The 22,645-nt window shown below is 37.0% G+C and overlaps 1 protein-coding gene across 1 annotated transcript; it reads left to right on the top strand.

Moving 5' to 3' along the window:
• The first annotated feature begins 13,666 nt into the window (after positions 1 to 13,666).
• On the top strand, positions 13,667 to 20,878 carry LOC105060137 (homeotic protein knotted-1). Its single transcript, XM_010943745.4, has 6 exons — positions 13,667 to 14,494; positions 14,593 to 14,706; positions 14,798 to 14,936; positions 18,363 to 18,583; positions 18,842 to 19,099; positions 20,691 to 20,878. The coding sequence occupies exons 1-5, from the start codon at positions 14,174 to 14,176 to the stop codon at positions 19,052 to 19,054; spliced, it is 1,008 nt and encodes a 335-aa protein (XP_010942047.1). The 5' UTR covers positions 13,667 to 14,173; the 3' UTR covers positions 19,055 to 19,099; positions 20,691 to 20,878.
• The last annotated feature ends 1,767 nt before the right edge of the window (positions 20,879 to 22,645 follow it).

Here is a 22,645-nt window from a genome sequence, read left to right as displayed (position 1 = left end):
TGCCTTCAAAGGCCAAGGCCGTTGGTTCGATGATCGATGATCGAACCGTTGATTCAGCGATCGACGATCGAGCCGTGTTGGTTGGGGCCTTTGTGCCTTTAGAGGCTGAGGCCATCGTAGATTCTTCGCTCCTTCGATCTCTATCAAGATCTGTACATGAGGAGCGGAGAGAGGGGTGTAGGAGTCATATCTGCGATGCGTCGGTCTCAGACTCCGTTGTCGGGATGAGACCCATCTATCGGTGGGGCCCATTGGGTTCAACAGGAGCTTGATTTTTCTTCTGCTTCTCCTTCTGACCCGTGCCCTTAGTCAAGCATCGGTAGAAAGCTCCTTCGTCCGTGTGCATGTATTTGCATGCGCGCTCCAGCAATTCGGCATACGTCTGGGGGAAGGTCTTGTCCAAGGAATAGGTGAACCGAGACCCCCTTAGTCCCCTCTTCATGGTCGAGATAGCCACGTCTTCGTTGAGGTCCCGGACCTCAAATATGGCCGCATTGAACCGGGCCACAAAGTGTCGGAGCATCTCATTTTCTCCCTGCTTGAGGGAAAAAAGACTGTCCGAGGTTCGTGGGGGCTTCTGGCTAGTGCTGAAATGGGTCACGAAAGTGTGTTCGAGCTGACCGAAGGAGTGGACACTTCCTGAGTGGAGGTCGAAGTACCAGGCCCTGGCGACCTTGCGAAGTGTGGCGGAGAAGCCGATGCAGAGAAGGGCATCGGTTGCCCCTTGGATCGTCATGAGAGCTTTGTAGCTCTTCAGATGGTCAATTGGGTCGGTGGAGCCATCGTAAGGCTCCACGTGAGGCATCTTGAACCGACTAGGGATCGGTTCATCGAGGATGAATCAGGAGAGAGATTGGGTGGTCCGGAAGTCGACGTTGTTCGAAGACTTCTGGCCATCCGTCTATAGCTGGGCAAGCTGACGGTCGATTTCTTCGAACCTGCGTTCATAGTCGTCGGTCCGTCGGTGCTGAGACCACGGGGGTGGAGTCTCCCGACGAATTCGAGAGAGAGGCGGACGGTGTTCGCGGTCGCTTCTCCTTCCTTACTCGTTCCAACTGGGAAGGAGAAGGTCATCGGGATCGGTGGGCGTCACGCTGTGGCCGCCTCCCCCCTTCTCGGTGGGAGTGGTGAGATGGCTGCTCTTGAGAAGGAGATGAAAGTGGACGCAGGCATCGACGGCTGCTTCTGGATGGCATGGGATGCATCGCCGGTTGTTTCGTCGATGGTCGCGGCAACTGAGTCAGTCGCTACTGGAGATTTTTGACCGCATCCATCAGGACAGTCATTTTCTGCACGATCGCCGCAATCTGTGCCTCCATGGTTACCGTCGGGTGTGGAGAGCTGGGCTCCACCATGGAGGATGAAGGAGAGAGCTCTTCTCGATGGGAAGAGTGCCTCACCGATCCGATAGCTCTTGATCGCTGAGCTTTGATTTTCGTAATCTCGAGAGGTCTCTTCAAGCTTCTGTGGAGCTTGTTGTCTTACCTCTGTCGAGCCCCTTCCTGGCACGCCAAATCTGTTGCGGCCAATCCCCTCGTCGTCTGGTCACCGGGAACGAGCGCCTGCAAAAGAAGTCCGCACTGACCGGAGGTGACTCCGGTGGGGACCCTCCGACGGTCAAGTCAGAGAGGAGACTAGGCAATAGTAGAAAAGAATCAAGGAGCTCAGCGAGAGAGAGTGAGAGAGCTAGAGAGGAAGAGTTCAGAGGTTTCGAAAGGAACCTCCTCCAGCACTGTTGCCTTCCCCGTTTTATAGTAGAGCGCGGCATGGCACCGTCATTAATGGTGCAGACAATGGGAGGAGTTGTTAAATCGCCGGAGGCTGTCAAAGTCACCGCGGACTGTCAAATCACCGCGAGTTGTCAGAACGAACCCATGTCCTCGGTAGGACAATGTCCCAGGACAGCTATGCCGCATGCCTTTGTCAGGACGGTGGTCCTCAGTAGTCGTACGATGTTTGAGAAAGTCGATCGACCATACGTCGGTATTTGGTTGTGGGATATTGGGTGATGATCCGGAGGCACCGTCGGCTGGTCAGGTGTCTTGCTTAAGTCGGACGTCGGCTGTCACCCCCGACAGTGAATCGATAATAGGGGTTCGATCGCTTGATCGATCGGGAACAGCATGGGTCGGTTCAGCTGACACTCCTTTAGTCGGACAATGTCGGCAGCTACTATCGATAGTCGTCGATGAGTGCGATCGGTAGAGTCGGGCGTCGGTCGGAGTTATCCATCGGTCGTCGGTCAGACCAGCCCGAGGATAAGTCGGCATATGGGGGTCAGTCAGTATATCCCAACAGTTGCCATAGAGTACCTACATTTGAGTGCAAATTCAAATCAATAAATGGATATAACTTAAAAATCCTCACATTGTAAGGATGAAATCATTCCCCCTACTAAAATAAAATCATTAAGTTGAAAATTTCTATACACTTCAAGAAACATAAAAAAGAAAAAGCATGACATGTAAACAAAACATTATATTAGTTTGATAGGTTACTGATGATGGTACATCAAAGGAAAATGACATAATTTAGAAACAAATGATATGATTTTTGACTCATTGACCATATTTTGTGAAACAAGTCAAGAACTATGTTTCCTATAAACTCATGAATATGATGTCTGGATCTTTTATGCTTCTCCTTTCATTTACTTGGTAAAAATGATGAGCCTTGCCTAATCTTTACTCAAATTCAGAAATAGATATGTTGATGTAAAGCATTTTGAATGAAGTCTAATATACTTAGGTTATGTTCTTATAATATTCTGATATTTGTATAAATTACTACTCTAAGATTATTCTAAAATTTTGATTGTTTGTTTTCTATTTGTGATTTATATGCTTAATTTGTTTCTTACTTATTTGTATGAATAGACTAGGATAGATTCTTTGATGAGTTTTTGCTAATTCATAAAGAATCAGTTATTTCTAATGATAGACAATCTTGGATGGTCAGCTTCTACAGACAACCGAATGCAACTATTTTGATTTAACTACAATAATGAATCTAAGCCTTCTCTTCCTCTTTTCTTTACTTCTATCAATTTTATATTTATATGAAGAGGCTAGGATGCTTCCTGGATAAGTTTTTACTGATTTATGAAGCAATAATTAGCTATTTCCAACGACAAGCAATCTTGGATGGTCTATTTTTATAAACAACCAATTACAACCATTTTGATTTAATATATGAAATGATGAATCTGAGCCTCCCCTTCCTTTTTCCTTTGCTTTTCTAAATATTTGCTGGTTGTATATGTTTATTTCTTTCTAGATTGGTCTATTGATTTCTTTTTAAATTATATGATATAGATGGATAAAGTGATCATCGTGAATGTGGAGTTGGATAGTCGTGATGATGATAGGGCAAATGAATCGGTGCCTCTAGACTCTAATACAATTACAGCATATGACTCTTATAAAGCAAACATAAAAAAAAGTTAACTTCACCTGTTTATCAATTCTTTCATATAAATGAGGCAACTTAAAAGCGTAAGTGTAAGAAGTATGGTGTAGAATATCCATATGGCAATAAAGCTGGGATCAAAAATCTAAAACATCATATAGAGAGTTACAGAAATAATCATGACATAAGATAAATGATCTTATCACAATCTGAATGATCCATGTCAATGCATTTTAATAAATTTGATCTTCAAAAATTTCATCAATTGCTTACATTTGCAATTATCAAGCATGATCTACAATTTCAATTTGTTGAGTGTAAGGGTATTAGATCATTGTTTGCTTATGTTTATAAGGATGCTAAGTTGGTATCAAAGAATACAGTAAAGATTGATTTGCTAAAGTTGTATTAAAAAGAGAAGAAAAAATTAGTATTATGGCTATATTTAATTTTTATTAGGATAAGTTTGACTTCAAATTTGTAGAATTCTATCACTATTGATGGATATTTGTATTTAACCACCTATTTAATTGATGAAGAATGGGTATTACAAAAAAAATTCTCAACTTCTATTTCATGCCTCCTCCACATAATAGCATATCTTTGTGTGAAGTAATTTATAAATTGTTAATTGGTGGGGGGATTGCAAAAAAATTGTACTATATGACTTTGGATAATACATTGATAAATGATGTATTTGTTGATATACTAAAAATTTAACTTAATTAGAAAAATACACTTTACTCAAATAATGAGTTTTCTCATGTCTGGTCCTATTCTCATATTCTTAACTTAATTATATAAGAGAAACTAAAAGAGATAGATGGACCTATCTTCAAGGTTTATAAAAGCATTAAATATGCAAGAGGTTCACTAGTTCAAAAATAAAAGTTTTTGAAATATGTTAGACAAGTTTTTTTAGAAAATAGAAAAGGTTTGAAGCAAGATATTCCTACAAAATTGAATTCTACTCTTTTGATGTTAGAGGGTACTCTTTTTTACCAATGTGTATTTCTTCATTTACAATTAAGTGACTCTAATTATAAGTATTATCCATCTAAATAGGATTGAAAAAAGCTAAAAAGATTAGCAAGTTGTTAAGTGTGTTCTATAATGCCATTCTAATATTTTCAGGAGTTAAATATGTTACAACAAACTTATATTTTTTCTCAAATTTTCTTAATTGAGCTTACTGTGAGGCAAGAGATATAAAGTGTAGATATTTTCATGCAAAGAATGGCATGGCAAATATACAAAAAATTTAAAAAATATTGATTAGATCATAATTTGATCTTGGCAATAACGATCATTTTGGATCCTTGGTACAACTTTCAGTTTGTGAAGTATTGTTATAAACAGTTGAATGGATATAGTTATAACGAAAGCATATGCATCCATGATTGTATATTTTCTTTTTTCAATCAATATATACTAGCTTCTTCTAAAGCTTGAAGTACTAGTATATCAACTCATGGAGACATGAAGAGTGGTACTTCTCAAGAAGTTTTTGAACCATTCACTACTACAAAATAGGGTTATGGCAACAGTGGAAAATCACTACTGTCAACCACTGCTATAGTGTAAAAAATCACTGCCATAGCCAACATCTAATCGCTGCCATTGTGATCGTCGTTGTAGGTCTATGGTAGTGATTTTTTAGGATATGACAATAGTTGTGTCAACTGTTGCCATAGAAAGATATGACAGTAATTTTGCAACCGTTGCTATAGAGCTATGGCAGCGGTTGCCAAACTACTACCGTAGTCTTTCACTGGTCAAAATGGCCGATACGTAATGAATAGTGGTTGGCCGAAGGGGGACGACGACAGCGGCAGCGAACAATGATAGTGGCGGTCGGGGGAGGCGGCCAGAGATGAGCAACTGCTGGCGGTGGCGAAGCCCGGGTAGAGATTGGATCTATATGGTTGACTACTTAAGTCTTATATACAGATCATTCATTTCTTTTACAACTGATGTGGGACTATCACAATCAATTATAGATTGGACCTACGATAGTAGTTACCAATAATCGCTGTCATAGGCTGATCAGCGATTATCAGTAACCGCTATCATAGGTCCAATCTATGACAGCGGTTGATGATAACCACTGTCATAGGTAAAGATATAATAGCAGTTACATCTAACCGCTGCCATAAGTATGATATGACAGCAGTTAGTAAATCGCTACCATAGACCACTAGCAGCAGTTATTAGGCAACCGCTGCTATAGATATAAAATATATATTTTTTTTATTTTTTTTGAATATCATATAACTTTAAAATTTAAAATCCATCTTCATCGTTCATTATCTAAATAATTATTATTAGAGTATCGTCACAAAAGATCGTCTTAAATCGATAGTCCTAGATATATCGATCATTAAAATTTAATTTTGAAGATCACGAACAGTTGCATGATGATCTGATAGATAGAGACTATCGATAGATCTAAAAATTTATAATAATAATTTCAGTGATATTTATATTATACTATCAAAATTTTACTTCAATCAGATATCATTATCATGATCAATTTAGTATGAGATAATATGGATCGTTAAATAAAAAATGAGTGATGAAAAGGTCAAACAGCATCCGATTATAAGATAATTTTTTAGATAAATAATTTTTACTACTACTTTGATCGTTTGTACGGTGATGATCGTAAAATTTAAACCGTACGTATATAAATGATCTAAAATTATATGTCGCTTGCTACTCATTCTTAAATTTTTCAAGTAATTGTGCGTGTGCTTTTATAAGATGTGCTCAAGTAGATTTCAACATATATATACAATTTGAATTTTATGATCACCATCATATAAATTATTAAAATACTAATAAAGATTATTTATCTAAAAGATCATCTCAATCAGACGTCGATTGGTCTTGTGATCACTCATTTTTTATCTAACGATCAAGATTATTTCATGCTAAATTGATCATGCTAATGATGTTCGATTGAAGTAAAAATTTGATAGTATACTACAAATATCATCGAGATCATCGTCGTAAATTTTTAGATCTATCGATAGTCTCTATCTATCAGATCATCATGTAATCATTCGTGATCGTCGAAATCAAATTTTAATGATCGACATATTATGTCGGACCTATGACAGCGGTTATTCAAAACAGCTACCATAGATTATGCCTACCGTAGTGATTATTATAACCACTAGCATAGGTAGACCCTACGGCAGTGGTTATTTATAACTGCTGCAATAGGCATAACCTACCACAGTGGTTAATATAACCTTCCGCAATGGTTACAGATAACTGCTACCGTAGGTTTTATGACAGCAATTTTAGAAATCGCTGCCGTATAAGCATTGCTATAGCTCCTTTTTATAGTAGTAATTTACAAAATCAAATATTTTTAAGATAATTTTAAATTAAAATAAATATATTATACTAATATATGATATTATTTTTGATAATTAACTCTTTTTTTCTAGTAATATAGAACTTTGATATATTTGAAAGCTTTGGTTTTGTGAATGCTGCATAAAAATCTTACTTGGAGTTATATTTGGATGAGCCAAGATTTGATAGAAAGTCCAATCTAAATATCCTAAATTTTTGAAAAGTGAGTCAGTTTTGATATCTAGAACTTTCTATTGTGGCTAATGATATGTTAACTATTTCAATATCTATCATCATCTTTGAATCTATTTTTATTGTTGGTGGACAAGTACTTGATAAATATCGTAGTTCATTTAAATCGGATATTGTTGAGGCAGTGATTTGCACTTAAGATTTGGTGTTTTTGAAGTAAAGGTATATGTTTGATTAGTTACATTGCTATTATATTTTGAATAAATTTATTATATATTAACTATTATAATATTTCAATATAGATATTTTAGAATCCGAATTAGATGAGATTATAGAAGATGTGATGAAGTCAAATTCCGCCAATGAAGTTCAATCAACTCAATGCTCGATCAATATTGATGCCAACCAATAATGAGATGAATCATGGTCATGGATACTTTTTTGGATTGTGTTGCTCATATTTATTAGACATATTATCTTGTTATGTTGTCTTTTGTTTGGAACTCTTTTTTTATTTTTTTTTGTATATGGATATCATCATAGTTTAGGAGACTCTTTTTTATTTGACTATGGATGTTGTTAATCAACTTATGGAGTTATAATGGTGGTTAATTTTATGGTGGTTATAGTTTAGATTCTTATTTTATGATGGAATTAAGTTTCGATATGTGCATTTTACAATTTCAGATTATAATTTTATTTCTAAATATTTTGTTTAATTTTAAGTTATCTACTATATGACTATATCCTAATTATTCTATGTAATATATTTTATTTAAGTTCTTGTTTCCAGCTCTAATGGTCATATACTCAAAGCCCAAAAGTAGAATCCCGAGATCAAGGTCTTCTCAAGTTTTGTATATTGCCAGATTTATTAGAACATTATTATGGAGTTTCTTGTCTTATATTTCTATTTATTATGACATAAATTAGTATGCTTTTTGGGCTAATATGCTGAATTATGTTCGCTATGTCTAATTTTGAATGTAAATGCTATATAAAATTTTTAAAATATTTTTAATATTTACTTTCTTCTAAAGACTGTATGTAAATTGTAGCCTCCAAAAAAGGATTGAATGTAAATGCTATCTAAAAAATTTATTGCAATATTTTCTATAATCAGATTTCTTTTTTTTTTTTTGGCTATTTGATGTATTAAATAGGTTGGATTAGGTTGGGTCAGGTTAGGCTAACATATTCTGTTTTAAATAGATTAAATAGGTTGGGTTGGGTTGGGTTGGGTTGGACCAACAAATTATTTTTGTATTAAAAAGGTTAAAGAAATCGGATCAAGTTGAGTTAACAGGTTACCATTTAATAAATAGATTAAATAGATTGGATTTGATTATCTATTTATTAAATACGTTAGGTTTAAATTATAAATTCTAATTTATTTAATAAATAGATTAATTTCAGATTTACAATTTTCTGATCCTATCAATATCTAACCTAATCCGGTTACGATTGATCTGACCCGATTCTCACCTTTAGATAATAGATCGATGCATGATAGATTGATATGGACATCTACATAGTAAATAGAGAGCTCAGTACCAATTGAGCTTCTATTAAATATATATAAATGGGTAGATAATAGATGTACGGTAGAAAATATTCTCAAACCACCGAACAAAGGTTGTCAATTGGCTAAGACAAATCCAGCTAAGCCGGCTCACATGATTAATTACTAATTTTGTCCACTCAAAGAACTTATGTAGCGTAGATATCTAATACAACAAAGAATATTATACAACCAATCTGAAGCATTATATGCCCTGATTTTTCGTTCTTTTGAGACTATTGTTGCCATCCCATCGTTTTACCTTTCCACTACATGATTAGACACATCGAAGTCAAATCATTTCATAGCAAAGAAAAAAATCCACCAATGGTCTCACAAGTCGCAAAATAATCATACTCTATTCGACCAATATTCTACTAAACTGTATTTAGCACCTGATATTTGGGATGTAAGAGAATATCTACATACTTATTTCACAATTTGTATAGCTTGCCATGCATTCCATCCCCTTACGACAAGATATGTGGGCCCAGTTATCACCATAGATTTCAACACTAGACTGGAGTTAAGAAGCTAGGCTCCAAGGTAAGAATGAGAAAGTGCACCAGTAGAGAAGGACATGCGGTACAAATGACATGATAGAAGAGGGCCTCCAGTTCGTAGGAAATGGATGTCGATGTTTCCCGGGAATCGTCGAGGAGCGCCGTGGGCCACGGGATGAGTCCGGAAGGATCGGATCGTACATTTCGCACGAAAGAGCGCTTGCTCTGCTTTCAAGACGATATCCGTTGGATCGAAATCTACAAATCGCTTCGAGTCATGCGAACACATGGCTGCACAGCTCCCGAAGCGATCGTTGCGAGATCCAACGGTGGATCCACGCGAAGGAAGGCGAATCATTCTTTCGCGGGAAAGATACAATCCGAACCGGTGCCCGGATGTGGGGAAAGATTTGATGGATGACTGGCCGAGGAACAGAGCCCGCGCGAATCGCGGTCCGAACCTGCTGCCAGGTAACTTTGTCTGTCTGATCCCACGTCCGTTGACCACCCCCCCAATGCCTGGTCCTCACTTTTCCAAACTTAGAAGCTTGGATCAAAAAAATTAGGACCCAAGATGACCGCCCATCACAGCACAAAGAGCGATTTTTCCATTCCTGCATTTATGGAGTGTGTGTGTGTGTGTGTTTTTTTTTTTTTTTTGGTACCAGCATTTATAGAGTTTTATATGGGGCACGGGTATACCACACTCTAGTGAGGCATAACTTGACTAGAATGTAGAAGTAGATTAGATTGGTTTTGCAAGAGACTAGTGACCATACAAATGGAAGATTAGAAGTCTGTAATAGAAAGTGCTTTAGAAAGATAGTGGTGCTTTACTTAGGGAAATGGAATAAGGTTGTTTCTCATAGTTGCTATTGATGATACTAGCACTTTTGTTTTGTGTTGCACTTCAAATATGTGAGACGTTTACTGATGGTCAAGAGCTCGCATGTTTGAATTTAGCTTTCTTGTTTGAGGATAGTTGATGAACTATTTCAATGGATAGATAAAAGTTTTCTAGGCTTTACAAATTTCTTAATGAAATAATTTTCAATCAATCAACAGTTTTTGCATACAATTAATTTTGTTGCAAGTTGTGCTAAAAGAATAAACCATAAAAGAGTGCTCTTGCTTGTCAAAAATTACATGCATGACAACTATCATTAGCAAAAGTAGAAAAGGAAATTCTTAGACATAACTTCGATGAGATAAAGTGCTCCTAAGTTGTTGGAGTCTTTAAAAAAATAAACTATAGTATTAAAACCAGTCCAAACGAACAGATAGCTAAAATCTAGCAGCATAATGTGTGATATTTCGAAGGCAGTAACTTATGCCCGCATAGGTAGTTAATATTGCACCATACCCTAGACCAATAGGATGCATTAAATAAAAATCACCCCTTCTACCAAAAAATAAAAATAAAAATCACCCAAAGTGCGTCTGCACCCTTGGACCAGAAACCTGCCATGTTGAAGTCAGTAACGAAGAATGTATTTATGAATCAGTGGTACGAAACCTCGGTGTAACCCAAATTGTTGTTTTGGTGTTCTTGTATCTCTATCAAATAGTGAACAGCAAGACGTTGAAGATAAACATTTGTACAAACTTTTACTGCTTTTATTTTTACTCTTGAAAAAAAAATAAATCTTGACTATCAATATCTCTAAAAAAAATTATAAAAGTTTTTAAAAAAATTGTCATACATATCATTGAATCTAGTTTATTTTTATTCTTAGATTTTTTTTTTCTTAGTTTATGTGCACCCATGGGAGATTAATATAATAATTGTCATGTCATAATGGTCTTAACAACCAAAACATTACCACTATATATTTACACAGAATTTTTGTAACCGCGCGCTATAGTTTATTATGCATTGTAACCGCGCGCTATCAGTAGTGATTATTAAAATAAATGATAAAATATAATTTTTTATCTAATGCAACCCGTACATTATTCACAATGACTTACAAATAGGGACATATTAAGTTTGGTTGAGCTTGATTCTGACAAACCTTGACCGGCTGAAGTGTAAGATCAAGTTTGGATTGTTTTATTAATTTGACCGAGTTTGATCCAATGTAATTCTCAATCTACCTAATCGCCAACATATTTCCAATGGCTTTATAGACTCAATTAATTGTGACCCCAGTAAAGTTTCCAATTAAGATTCTGTTCAAGTCTGATTTAAATCCGAAAAATAAAATCATCCCAATCCAATTTGTCTAGCGATCCCTAACTAAAGATGATCCCGACTTTAAGTTCGTACATAAATACAAAAACACATGTTGTTCCACCATTATCTTCTAGGTCAAGCATTGATGTTAGGTAAACTAATGCTACAAAAAGTCCGCTAGATCTTTCATCGTTTCCCCATCTTTCATTTGTTAGGAGTTGGTGTCATTCAAAATGATTGGTGGCACCATAGAAGATCACTCGCTAGGTGCCATATTAGCTGAGGCGATTTAGCATATATTACGTACAACATTACTTATCTTGATACTTAATGTTTTTCATTTTCTTTTAGCAATATGGTGGCAATGTGCGACCAAACTTTGAATCCTAGACCTCCTCAAAGGCAAACCCTTAGCAAGGTAATTAGTACAATTTATAGGTATTAGATTGATTTTGATGAACAAGGAGTAATAAATATTAATTTATGAGTAATTAATATTAGAAGAAATTATTATGACATCCCTTCGACTTTGAACCATACTCGGAGGTTCCCTCTCAACTTTAAGATGTTTCAAACCAACCCTTCGTATTTCCAAATTATTCCAAACTAGTCCTCCAGCTCTCCAACCAGTCGATGCCTCTAGCAGGCCATCATAAAAGAAAAAACTGCCCTTCTCCCTCAACAAGAATGCTCTCTCCCAAACTCTATCATCCTAAGCTGTCTCGCCCTCATCTTCCTCCTCATTGCATCGATCCTCAACCTCCATTCAAGAACTTATTTGCACCAATGACCTCCCTCTAAGACTCCTACCAATCGGTGGAGTCCTTCAACCGCCCCTTGGAGATAGCATTTCGAGGAATGGAGTTATGAAGAAATAAAATAAAAACCAAAAAACAAGAACACCGTCGTATTAAAATGCTTTATATACAATGCACCTTTGAAAGTTGTCTCAGAATCTCTTTAGTTGAAAAGATTTGTATAACCAATATAATTTTAATCACAACTATTGTTCATGCTACAATGGTTAGGGAATATGAGGGAGACTACCGAGCAATCCTTTTTCTCTTGTTTGCTCAACTATTAATGAATCATAAAAATAGAAAAATCCATTTATTTTTTAGGTATTTAAATCTCAAAGTCTTGCATTTTTTGTCCTTCTGTTTAGTGAAGATGGATAACCCTGCTCTAATCTGCTCCTATTTTGTTTGGAATTCTATCTCCTTGTAACTTATTATAGCAATGTCAAAGTCATTATAAGGGAAAGGTCTTCCCACTGCCTTGTAGCTTTGGAATTGTACTTCATTATTCCCTACCAAGTTACAAATATGACCCAATACTCATAGATTAATTAATATTAAGGGAAAATTATAGTGACACGCATAAGTATTTGGTTAAAGTTGTAACTTATTATAGCTTTGGCTGTCCTTCTTGTCAATCTCCTTCAATTTCATTGACAGTCTTGGCAGCTACTCATTTGTTTCCAAAAGGCACTTCTCCTATTATAATTTGTATTCTAATATTCCCTACATGCCCCTAACCACTTGCATCACCATCCTAGGGTCACTGTGCTCTTTTGAACCTCCACCAAGGAAAAGTGGAGCTCATACTTTCCCAAGAATATTCCTAACCCCAGATACCCCCAATATAAAAAGGAAAAATTTAAGACATTGATGTAAAGTCTAAATGACAAAAACAAGAAACCGAACCTCTAAATCGAAGTGGTTAATCTATATATAATGAGTACTTTATATAGGGTTTATGCTTTGATCGCTAACATGCCATCCATATCTTGAAGATTATGGGCCATCTCTCAACTATGCCAAATAAGATGGCTTGTAATATAAGACGAATTGAGAGATGATTGACAGCCATATATTCATCTCTGTGATAAGCTACCTGTCGTCCATTCAAGAATTTACCATACGTCTTTCACGTATTATAGAGTATTCTGACATAATGTAAAGGCCAAACTCTTTCTCACCAATCCAAGATCCTCTACGGTGCGGTATGCACTGCAGAATATTGTGCAGTTGGATGGCAATTAAACAACACGCGCCATATATGGCACGAGAAAATATTCGTTGCAATGATGATATCACGTCATTATTATAATAAATTAATAAAAAATTAAAAATAAATAAAATATATAAAAATAATGTGAGATATTATTTATGAAAATCGGTATAATATATGAGAATCGATGAAATATAAAAATTTTTATTATTTTATTGTAAATTTGATATGATATCATAATTGCAATGAATATTTTTTGATATAAAAAAATATATTTTATTTTAATGATCCATCTTTTGATGTCGGCCATCAAGTATTGCACGGTACTCTATGGTGCAAACTGTGCACCGCAGAGGATCCATGCTGCCCTCTCATCTTGGGCCTCCACTCCCCTCCTTTTCCATAGAAGAACAAAGGAACTGGAGGTCTTTTCAGATACCAAGGCAAGGCCATGGCCTGCTGGCCTCTTGCTGACTGAACCGCCTCATCCTCCTTGGATCAAATCTACAAGCTTTAAACTCTCCATAGAAGAAAAAGAGAAGAAGGGCACAGGACATGAGGTGATGGCACGAGCAGCGTGCACATGCCTCGTTTCATCCACTATTTCGTCTACACTTCCTCCTCTTCAGCTCCCTTTCTTATATTAGATCTTGGGTCAATCTTTCTCCCAATCCGTAGATTTTAATTTCCTTAATCTTTCTGATTTAAAGTTCCAACTCCACTGCGATACGTCTCACCATCCGCTATTGATTTGACATGGGAAAAGAAAGCCACCAGACATGGTTTTCCCCTCACCTCTCCATCTCCCCCTCTCCCCATAGTTCTTGGGTCTATTTGGCCTTCTAGACGGCTTCTACTCTTTCTCTATCTCCCTCCTCCTTCCCCTTCTACCACCCACTTCTTTCCTTATATTTTATCTCTCCTGGTTTCCTTTTGGGCTTGTTCGGTTGGGGGATGGACGAATTCTCCCACTTGGGTGGTGGGAACACTAGGCGGTCTCTCATATACCTTTCCTCCCCGTCTGCTGCCAACGGCACCACTATGGCATCACCTACTCCACCACGGAGCTCCGATGCCTATGGACTGAGCTTCTGCCCTGCTGCGCTGCTCCAAAACCCTAGCCCTCCAATCTTCAAAGACGAGGCTGGCTCCTCCCAGTACCAGTCTCAGAAGCACGGGGAGACGTATCAGGGTGACGTGGAGGGTATCAAGGCCAAGATCATCTCCCATCCTCAGTACCCGAGCTTATTGGGAGCTTATATGGACTGCCAAAAGGTCACCCATTCTAAACTCTATAGTCTATACTACTGCAAATGTATAATTACATAATCCTCTTGGCTTACCATCAATAATTCCCATGTGCTTCTTTATAGGTGGGAGCACCACCAGAGGTGATCGCCCGGCTCTCGGCCATCGCCCGAGAGCTTGAGGGATGCCCTGGCTGCCCAAAGGGGGCATCCGCCGACCCCGAGCTTGACCAGTTCATGGTGCCTCCACAACCACCATCTCTTAATTTGCCTGCATCTCTCTTTTCCTAATTATTTGCTTATGACTTGTGGGGCATAAACTTTATTGTAGGACACCTACTGTGACTTGCTAGTTAAGTACCGGGAGGAGCTAGCGAGGCCATTGCAGGAGGCCACAGACTTCCTAAAGAATATGGAGTCACAGTTTAATTCTCTCACCAACGGAGCCTGGGCTTGCTCCTTCTCTACTGGTAATATGCGGGAGACTCTTGCTATTATAATATGATCAAAGCTAGGGAATCCGAGATAAAAGTAAAACACTTTATTTCATGGGCTTGGGATTTATTATTCGCTGTTTTTCTTTCCATATCGTCTGTGAAAAAGAGATGAAGAGAGATTGTAGGTCCTGTGTTTAGTGTTCCACAACTTTACTCTCCAACAGTGCAATGCCGAAGAGTTTGGCAGTTTGATAGTGGAGAAAAAGAAGTCTAAATACATTTACGAGGTGGCTTCCATCCTCCACTTTTCCCGCTAGGCTAGAAACTTGACCGATTTGTATTTTTATTATAGGCAAAATTTATTTTTAATTTTATATTTTTAGCTTCTGTAAATATATAAATATAATAACTTGATATATGGGTTGGAATTTAAAGTACTAGGTAGGCTCTCTATGACTCCATCACGACGATATAAAACACCCAGCTCTTATGGTCTCAACCTCTCGTCTTCTCATCTATTTAGGTGCCCATTTATTTATTATTACTACTATTGGTGTTATTATCTTTTTTTATATATTGTTTATAGCTAGGAGAAGAGCGCAGGAAGAAGACCTGCTGTTTGTCTAGTAATATATAAACGTACGGAGGAGAGTGAGGAAACCACTCCTTTTCTTTTTTTTTCCCCCTTGGAGTGGGGTGGAGGTGTCTAATGAGCTAGCATTTTTTTTTTCTGATGAGAATAAGCTAGCATTTTAATCCAGGATCCTTTCACTTCAGAGTCTTGTATTACCACTGTGCATGGGCGGCTCTCCTTTATCATGCGTTTTTGGTTCTGACGAGGCCCCTCTTTACTCCTCCTTTCCATCGAGAAAGGCCCTCTTTTGGGTTCAGATAGAACACTCCTTCGAGAATAAATGATCTTCTTCTTCTTCTTCTTCTTCTTCCTTTTTTTTGTTTTTTTTTTTTTTTTTTTTTAAGGATAAGGGAGGCAAAATGAATAATAGTATCATGGTCTTTAACTTCCGCCATTTCAAAATCTCTCTCTCTCTCTCTCTGTCTCTCTTACACCGAGCAACGTGGGATGCCATTCTAATCACTCTCCCACCCACCAGCAATTCCAGCTACTTCTACTGCTTCTATATAGTACATTTTTGTCAGGTTTTGGCCTGCCCCATGGCAAGGGAACCGTGTTAGTTCCTTGAGGATGCAACACACGTGTAATGGTACACCATACCCACTTTTACAAAGTATATAAGGGATCATATTTTTTTCTATTTTTGTTTGTATAATATATAATGGATGAACATAGACAGTGCAAGTATGTTTAACCCATTTTCCAATGCTCAGAACTGAAGGATTATAAGTCTTTATATATTCTATAAGAGAATGGGAACAGTACTTCGAGGATGGTTTAATTGGTTTCTTTAGCTTATGCATGGAGCAGTTTTGTGAGGTCATAAACCCATGTTGTGCGGGGTATTGTTTGTTGTCCAAGGACTTGGTCATAGTTGGTTCGTGCTAGCATTGGAATAGATTGCAGCTAATTTGACCCTCTGCTGTGACGTGTCTTAACAGTTCATGGGGTGAACTGTATGGATTAAGCGTCTCTTCTTTTTGACCGTGAAGAGCTGTCGATTTTGACAATTGATTTCAGTGCGAAGATGTTTTTTATCTAAAAAATATATGGGAATGATTAAAGTGTCAAGTACTGTGGCAAGATAACGCTATGCCAATGGAGAAGAAATGTCTTGCCAACCTAACAATCTGCTGAAAGTCTGTGACAGGCTACTTAACCTTTTTCACTTCAGAATAGTTGAGAATCAACCAATCAAATAATCAGACCCCTTTAAGTCCATGCTTTTATAAGATTTCCAGGCTTTTCTCCAATCATAGCTAGCTTTTTGTTGGGGCAAAATTATTATCGTATGCTTTTTTTTTTTCCCTGATTGAAATCGTATGCTTATATGGCTGCTGATCATTGATTTTAGCTGCAACTAAATCAGCCGAGCTACAGCTGCTGCCCTATATATCCTACCAAACATAATACGTAAAAAAAGTATATCCTTGTTCTATATTCTAAATTCTGTATGGTGGTAACAGCAGCTGATGTTCTTGAAGACATCCCTTGGCACTTTCGGACAGACCCTCTGAAATTTTGTACATTCCTTCACAAAATGGAGCATAAAAATAGTTATGGAACAGTTTAAAATTTAAAAACTTAATAACCAAACGGGCTCCCAAATGTTCTCCTCATTTTATTCTACGGAACTCCTCATTTTGTTCAACTTCCGATAGTTTCATTTGGAATTTTATGATGCCACTTTTGAATACAGTATATTTGTAATCATTGTTCAACTTTAAATACTTGATGCCAGCATCTCTTCTGTATTTTATTAGTATGATTTCCTTTTGTTGGTGGCATCGAACATACGTACTGAGTGGAATTCATTAGTAGAGTAAATGAAAAAGGACTCATAAAACTGATATCAGAAAATAGAAGTCTATGCCTTTGTTTGACTTCGCAGAAAGCATTTGCATGTAAAACCTGATCATCAACTGGATTATTCCAAGTCTCTGATGTTTCATCCGGTTCATTCGTATTTTGGAGGAAACTGGTGGGCTACGTCAATCTGATAATATCTTGTTGGCACTATACACTAGATACGTCGCATGCCAACTTACAACTCCACACTTACGTTCCGAATGGATTCATACTTAGATATATCTATAGAATAAAGCCTGTTAAAGACCTTGATTCCATGTTAATTTTGACTTCTTATCTCAATCTTGCTTTGGTAGCCTTTTTGAGTTTAGTCTCGTATTTCTGTATATTTAGCTTGTAACAACCAATTAGCACCTCACCTAAAAAGATTAGTTGGAAGGTTTTCTTTTTGGATCAGATTCTGAGTTATTATAAATGATATGAGAGCTGATCCAACCCATAGTCCCTGTGGATTAGAGGACACTGTAAGATGGGTTTATTAGGGTTGACTATGGACTTAATCATAGTATTTATGAATGGATTTGTATGAATTTTGATCCTTAATATGGTCAGGATATTAAGGTTTAAATGGGAGGAGTATATGAGGATCCATACAAGCATATGTTTAGTCCCACGTTAGTTATTCGCTGAGTAGATCATGCAGAATCAAAGAATCCAAAAATGTACTTCTCACTTAGTTTTTCTGAATGAGCCCCTAGGTTATTACATAGTCAATATTTAGTCTCCTTTGGCCACTAGCTCCAATTCAACTCGATGGCTTCAAAAATTGGACCATTGATGTCAGATATTTGTCCTATCTTCTTAACATTAAATAAAGTGAGGCATTACTGAAACAATATTTCAGAAAAAGTTATTGTTGTTGTTTTTTTATTATTATTATTATTTTTTCCTACTCCCTAACTTGTTATGATCATTGTTTCTTTGAGCTTTTTAACTTGTTCCTGTGGAACCTGCAGATGAGAAATGTCAAGGTGTTGGCTCATCCAAACTCTGGGAGATTGACCCCCATGGCGAGGACAAAGAGCTGAAGCGCCACCTTCTGAAGAAGTATAGCGGGTACTTGGGCAGCCTTAGGCAAGAGCTATCCAAAAAGAAGAAGAAAGGGAAGCTGCCAAAGGAAGCGCGACAAAAACTACTCCATTGGTGGGAGCTGCACTACAGATGGCCATATCCTTCAGTACGTGCTATAATTTAGCTGATATATCCTTTCATTAAAAACATCACATTACACACTATCTACCATTCCTTGTGGCTGACTTGAACAACACAAACACCGTATAAACTTGGTAAATTGTTTTTGCCAGCCTACATCATTGGGGTTCTTTTAACCTTATTGTTGACATTGTCATGGCTTCATATATCTCTGGCATTGCTTTCTGTCTCAAAAAAATTGTAGCTAACTTGGATCCAATTCGTCTATGTATATATTGAGCAGGAAATGGAGAAGGACGCCTTGGCAGAATCAACATGCCTCGATCCAAAACAGATCAACAATTGGTTCATAAACCAAAGGAAGCGGCATTGGAAGCCATCGGAGGACACACAATTTACTGTGATGGATGGATTCCATCCACAGAATGCTTCTGCTGGTGCTTTCTTCGTGGAAGGACAGTTCATGGGTGATGGCATGTACCGCCTTGGCCCATGATTTATGCCTGGTACAACCGACCTAAAATTCTTCTAAGGCATAGATGTAAGCTTCTGGATATAGCATTATCTATATGCAGTTAGATGTAGGAATAATATCATTATTTCTGAATTGTTATTATACCAAATCATCATAAAAGTACTTAATTAGTAACATTAATTGTAGTTTGCTTATATTCTTAGTTTCATAAAAGTTGCTACATATATATCGATCGTAACATGTTCAGTGTTAATCTTTGGCCTTCAACCCTCGAGAGGTCATTGCTGTTCATAGTGCTAATATTTCGGGATAGGATGCTTTTGTTTGGCTATGCTGCTTTATTGTTTTGATGTGTAGGTATAGGATGCTTCATGCTTTTTTTTATTCTATCTTTCACTTGGTAAATGTGATGGGAATGGCCTAAATGGACATGCTGGTTGGTGAGTCAACCTGATTAAATTCAGTCCGATCTGTTTTTAAAAATTCATAAGTTGGATAGCGACGAAAAATTAGACCTATTTAGAAAACTAGGCTAGATCTAGATTTCATAATTTTCAGCATAACCTAGCTTGTATGTCGCAGGTCTAATTTGGATTAACGAAGAATACCCTTTTATTTCTTCCTAATTTTTTTCCTCTAATCCATTGAGTAAATTTTGACCTAAATTCATCCGTCTTTGTTTGTCCTAACAACCCACATTTTCTCACCTGCTCTCATTTTATTATACTTAAGCATTCATCATTTGCTTTGTTAGATCATATTTACAATATTCTAAAGCTGTAAACTAGTAATTAAGAATGTTCTTTTTCTCTAAAAAGGAATATTCTATGTTAAGTTAAGAATTTTTTGAATAAAAATTTATTTTATGTTTGCATGATTTTAGTTTTATCTGAACTTTTTGATAATTTATATTTAATCAATATTATATATTAAGATATAAATGAAATGCTAAATAGTTAATTAGAATTCCAAATTTATCCCAACCTAGGAAGCCCCAATCAATCTGATTCGATAAGCCAACGGGTTGATTTTGGATCTAAAATTTATATCCAAAAATATATTTGGGTCGGATCAAGGTCAAACATGCCTGAGTCCATGTTTGCAACCCTAGCTTGAACAAAACGAAGAGGAGTACCCATCGAGATAAGGCTAGTTGTCTAGTTAGATGCTTCATATAGCTTTTCTGTATATTCTACAGGCTTTCAACTGTTTTCTAAACACTGATATGTTCTAGTTATGATCTTAGCCTTCAACTTTTTCTAAAATCGTGATGCAAGTCATCTACTTCATTGATATTTAGAAAGCTGGATCCCACCTCCACTAAAGTTTTAGGGTTTTCTTCAAAGAATTTATATTTACAAGAAATACAATGCAATGCTGGGCTTACATTAAGCTGTTTATACCAGAAGAAGTTAAAGTCTCTATTGTGGTAATTCTCTCTTTATGTAGCATATAATTTGAAAGTAGAATGAGATCAATATCCACCTCACAATCTTCTATACCATTCTCCAATAGAGATTTTAGGCTAGCTAGCTACATGGCATGCTTCTACCGGAAGAGATTCTAGGTTCAAAATTGGATGGTTGCATTTTCCAGAAAAAATAGGAAAAAAATATTAAATGTAGATTTGTTGACTATTTTGTATTTGCTTTCACAGGAGTTTAAATGATGTCATGTTAAATTTGGTGGCTGGGACAACAATGAGATCAACAGTTGCTATGTTGTCATCCTAAACGAACTCAAGATCTCACAGCTAGAGGGGATTCAATGATTCAACCATGATTATTTATTGTTTTTGATATTTGAACGGAACTTGTTTTATAAGACGTGCAATTACAATCTATGCTTGCTATTATAATCTTTAATTTATTTCCTTCCTTGCATTTTCACTAAGCAATTCAGGTTTGAGGTATAGATGAACATATGTGCATATCCCCTTGGTAGATAATAGGATACTTTCTGTAAATTTCAGCTAATAACAGTAATTATTTTCGAACATGTAATAAACATTTATAAGACCTAGATGCAGTCCTTAATCATGACTCTTGTGTTCTCCCTCTAAAGTATAAAAAGTTTGAAAGATCTATAGCATGCTACATGCATGTAACTAAAGAGTACGTATAGCCATTATCATAATAACATCCCGCTACAAACTTCAGCTTCTTGTGTCCCCCAAAATTCCATACCATTTCTTCACGTCTAGTTGCCTATATCTTGGGATGCCAATTGAGCAAGTTAACTTCGCAAGCTTGTTCACTCATTTTCTCAAAACGATGAATCCGGTGACCTAGGTGATTCTGACTGGGAGTTCTGGTTTGGATCAGCTTACCATAGCGAGCCTCTACAATCTCATCATCCACAAGACAACGCATCAGGGGGTAGTTCACCAAAACGATGTAACCTAGGTCACCACCCTCAATCCCGACGAATTTATGCTCTCTCTCTCTCTCTCATCTTGACACCCAACGTTGTGGACAAGATCAATTATACACCTAAATCATACCTAACTATAGCAACCCCTAGCGTGTTCATTGTATTTAAACTACTAAAGCTAGCGACTATCCTAATGAAAATGATAACTCCCTTGATGGTTTCAAATTTAAAACCAAACTCATTTTCAAACGGTCTGATTTTCATTGAGCCTGCGTCTACTACTATTTAGAATACTATACCTTCCACCCCTACCAAAAAGGTAACCCTTTACCTAATGGACTCGGTGCCCCCTATGGTGCAAAAGTAACCTACCTCTATCCCATGGCGACCTATCCCTATATCCCAGACCTTCAAATCCAATCTCAAGGTCATAAATCACAACCAAGCCACTCTCACTACACCAACTGCTGCCAAAAGAAGTGCTCGTATATGATCCAAGAAGCTCAAAACCTTAGGGATCTCTGAATAATGCTTGAAGGAGGAGGATTTCTTCTTCATTAATTCCCTTCAATTGGAGATTTTGCTAAGGTGACTAAAAAGTATGGACTGATCCTCCCTACTGTTGAAATTGCAACCCCTATAAAGATTAATGCTAAAGAGCCTTGAAGCACGATGTTGTATTCTCCCGATAATGGAGAAAGAAATTAAAACCAAAGCTGGATGACTACTTGCACCTCAAAAAACCCTTATGTCTTGTTACTCTCAGTTATGATAATGGTTCAGTTCGCTCCTTCTATTGGTGTGATGCTGACAACTACTACATCCTATACTTCTAAGGAGGCCAATAGTTCTTATGACTAATTACTACTATCCATCAGTTTGCTCTCCTAAGACTGACATTTTGTAAACACAATCATGTAAGCAAGCCTCCTATTAGGACCTTATACTTAATGTGGCTATCAACTTGGCCTTCTTTTGGTGCTCATCAATACCTCCCATATGGTTGTCTTCATTTCTTTTTGGATCTATGGCTCTCGCTAAATTGACAATAAGTGCCTCAAATAGGGCCTTCTTGCTATTGTTTCAATTTCTAAAAAGCTGATGAAAATTTTTTTCTAGAATATTAGAGGGAGTGGTCTTCCCATAATGAGACGTCTAGTTAAGGAGACAATTCTAAATGCATGATTATTTGCCTCAAAGAATCTAAGTTAAACCGAATCTCTCTGCATATTCTGAGGT

This window comes from Elaeis guineensis, chromosome 6 (assembly GCF_000442705.2).
Source record: "Elaeis guineensis isolate ETL-2024a chromosome 6, EG11, whole genome shotgun sequence".
In the NCBI taxonomy this organism is placed as follows: domain Eukaryota; kingdom Viridiplantae; phylum Streptophyta; class Magnoliopsida; order Arecales; family Arecaceae; genus Elaeis; species Elaeis guineensis.
The sequence above is the reverse complement of the archived record's forward strand: the minus strand, read 5'-3'. Positions and strand labels throughout refer to the sequence as shown.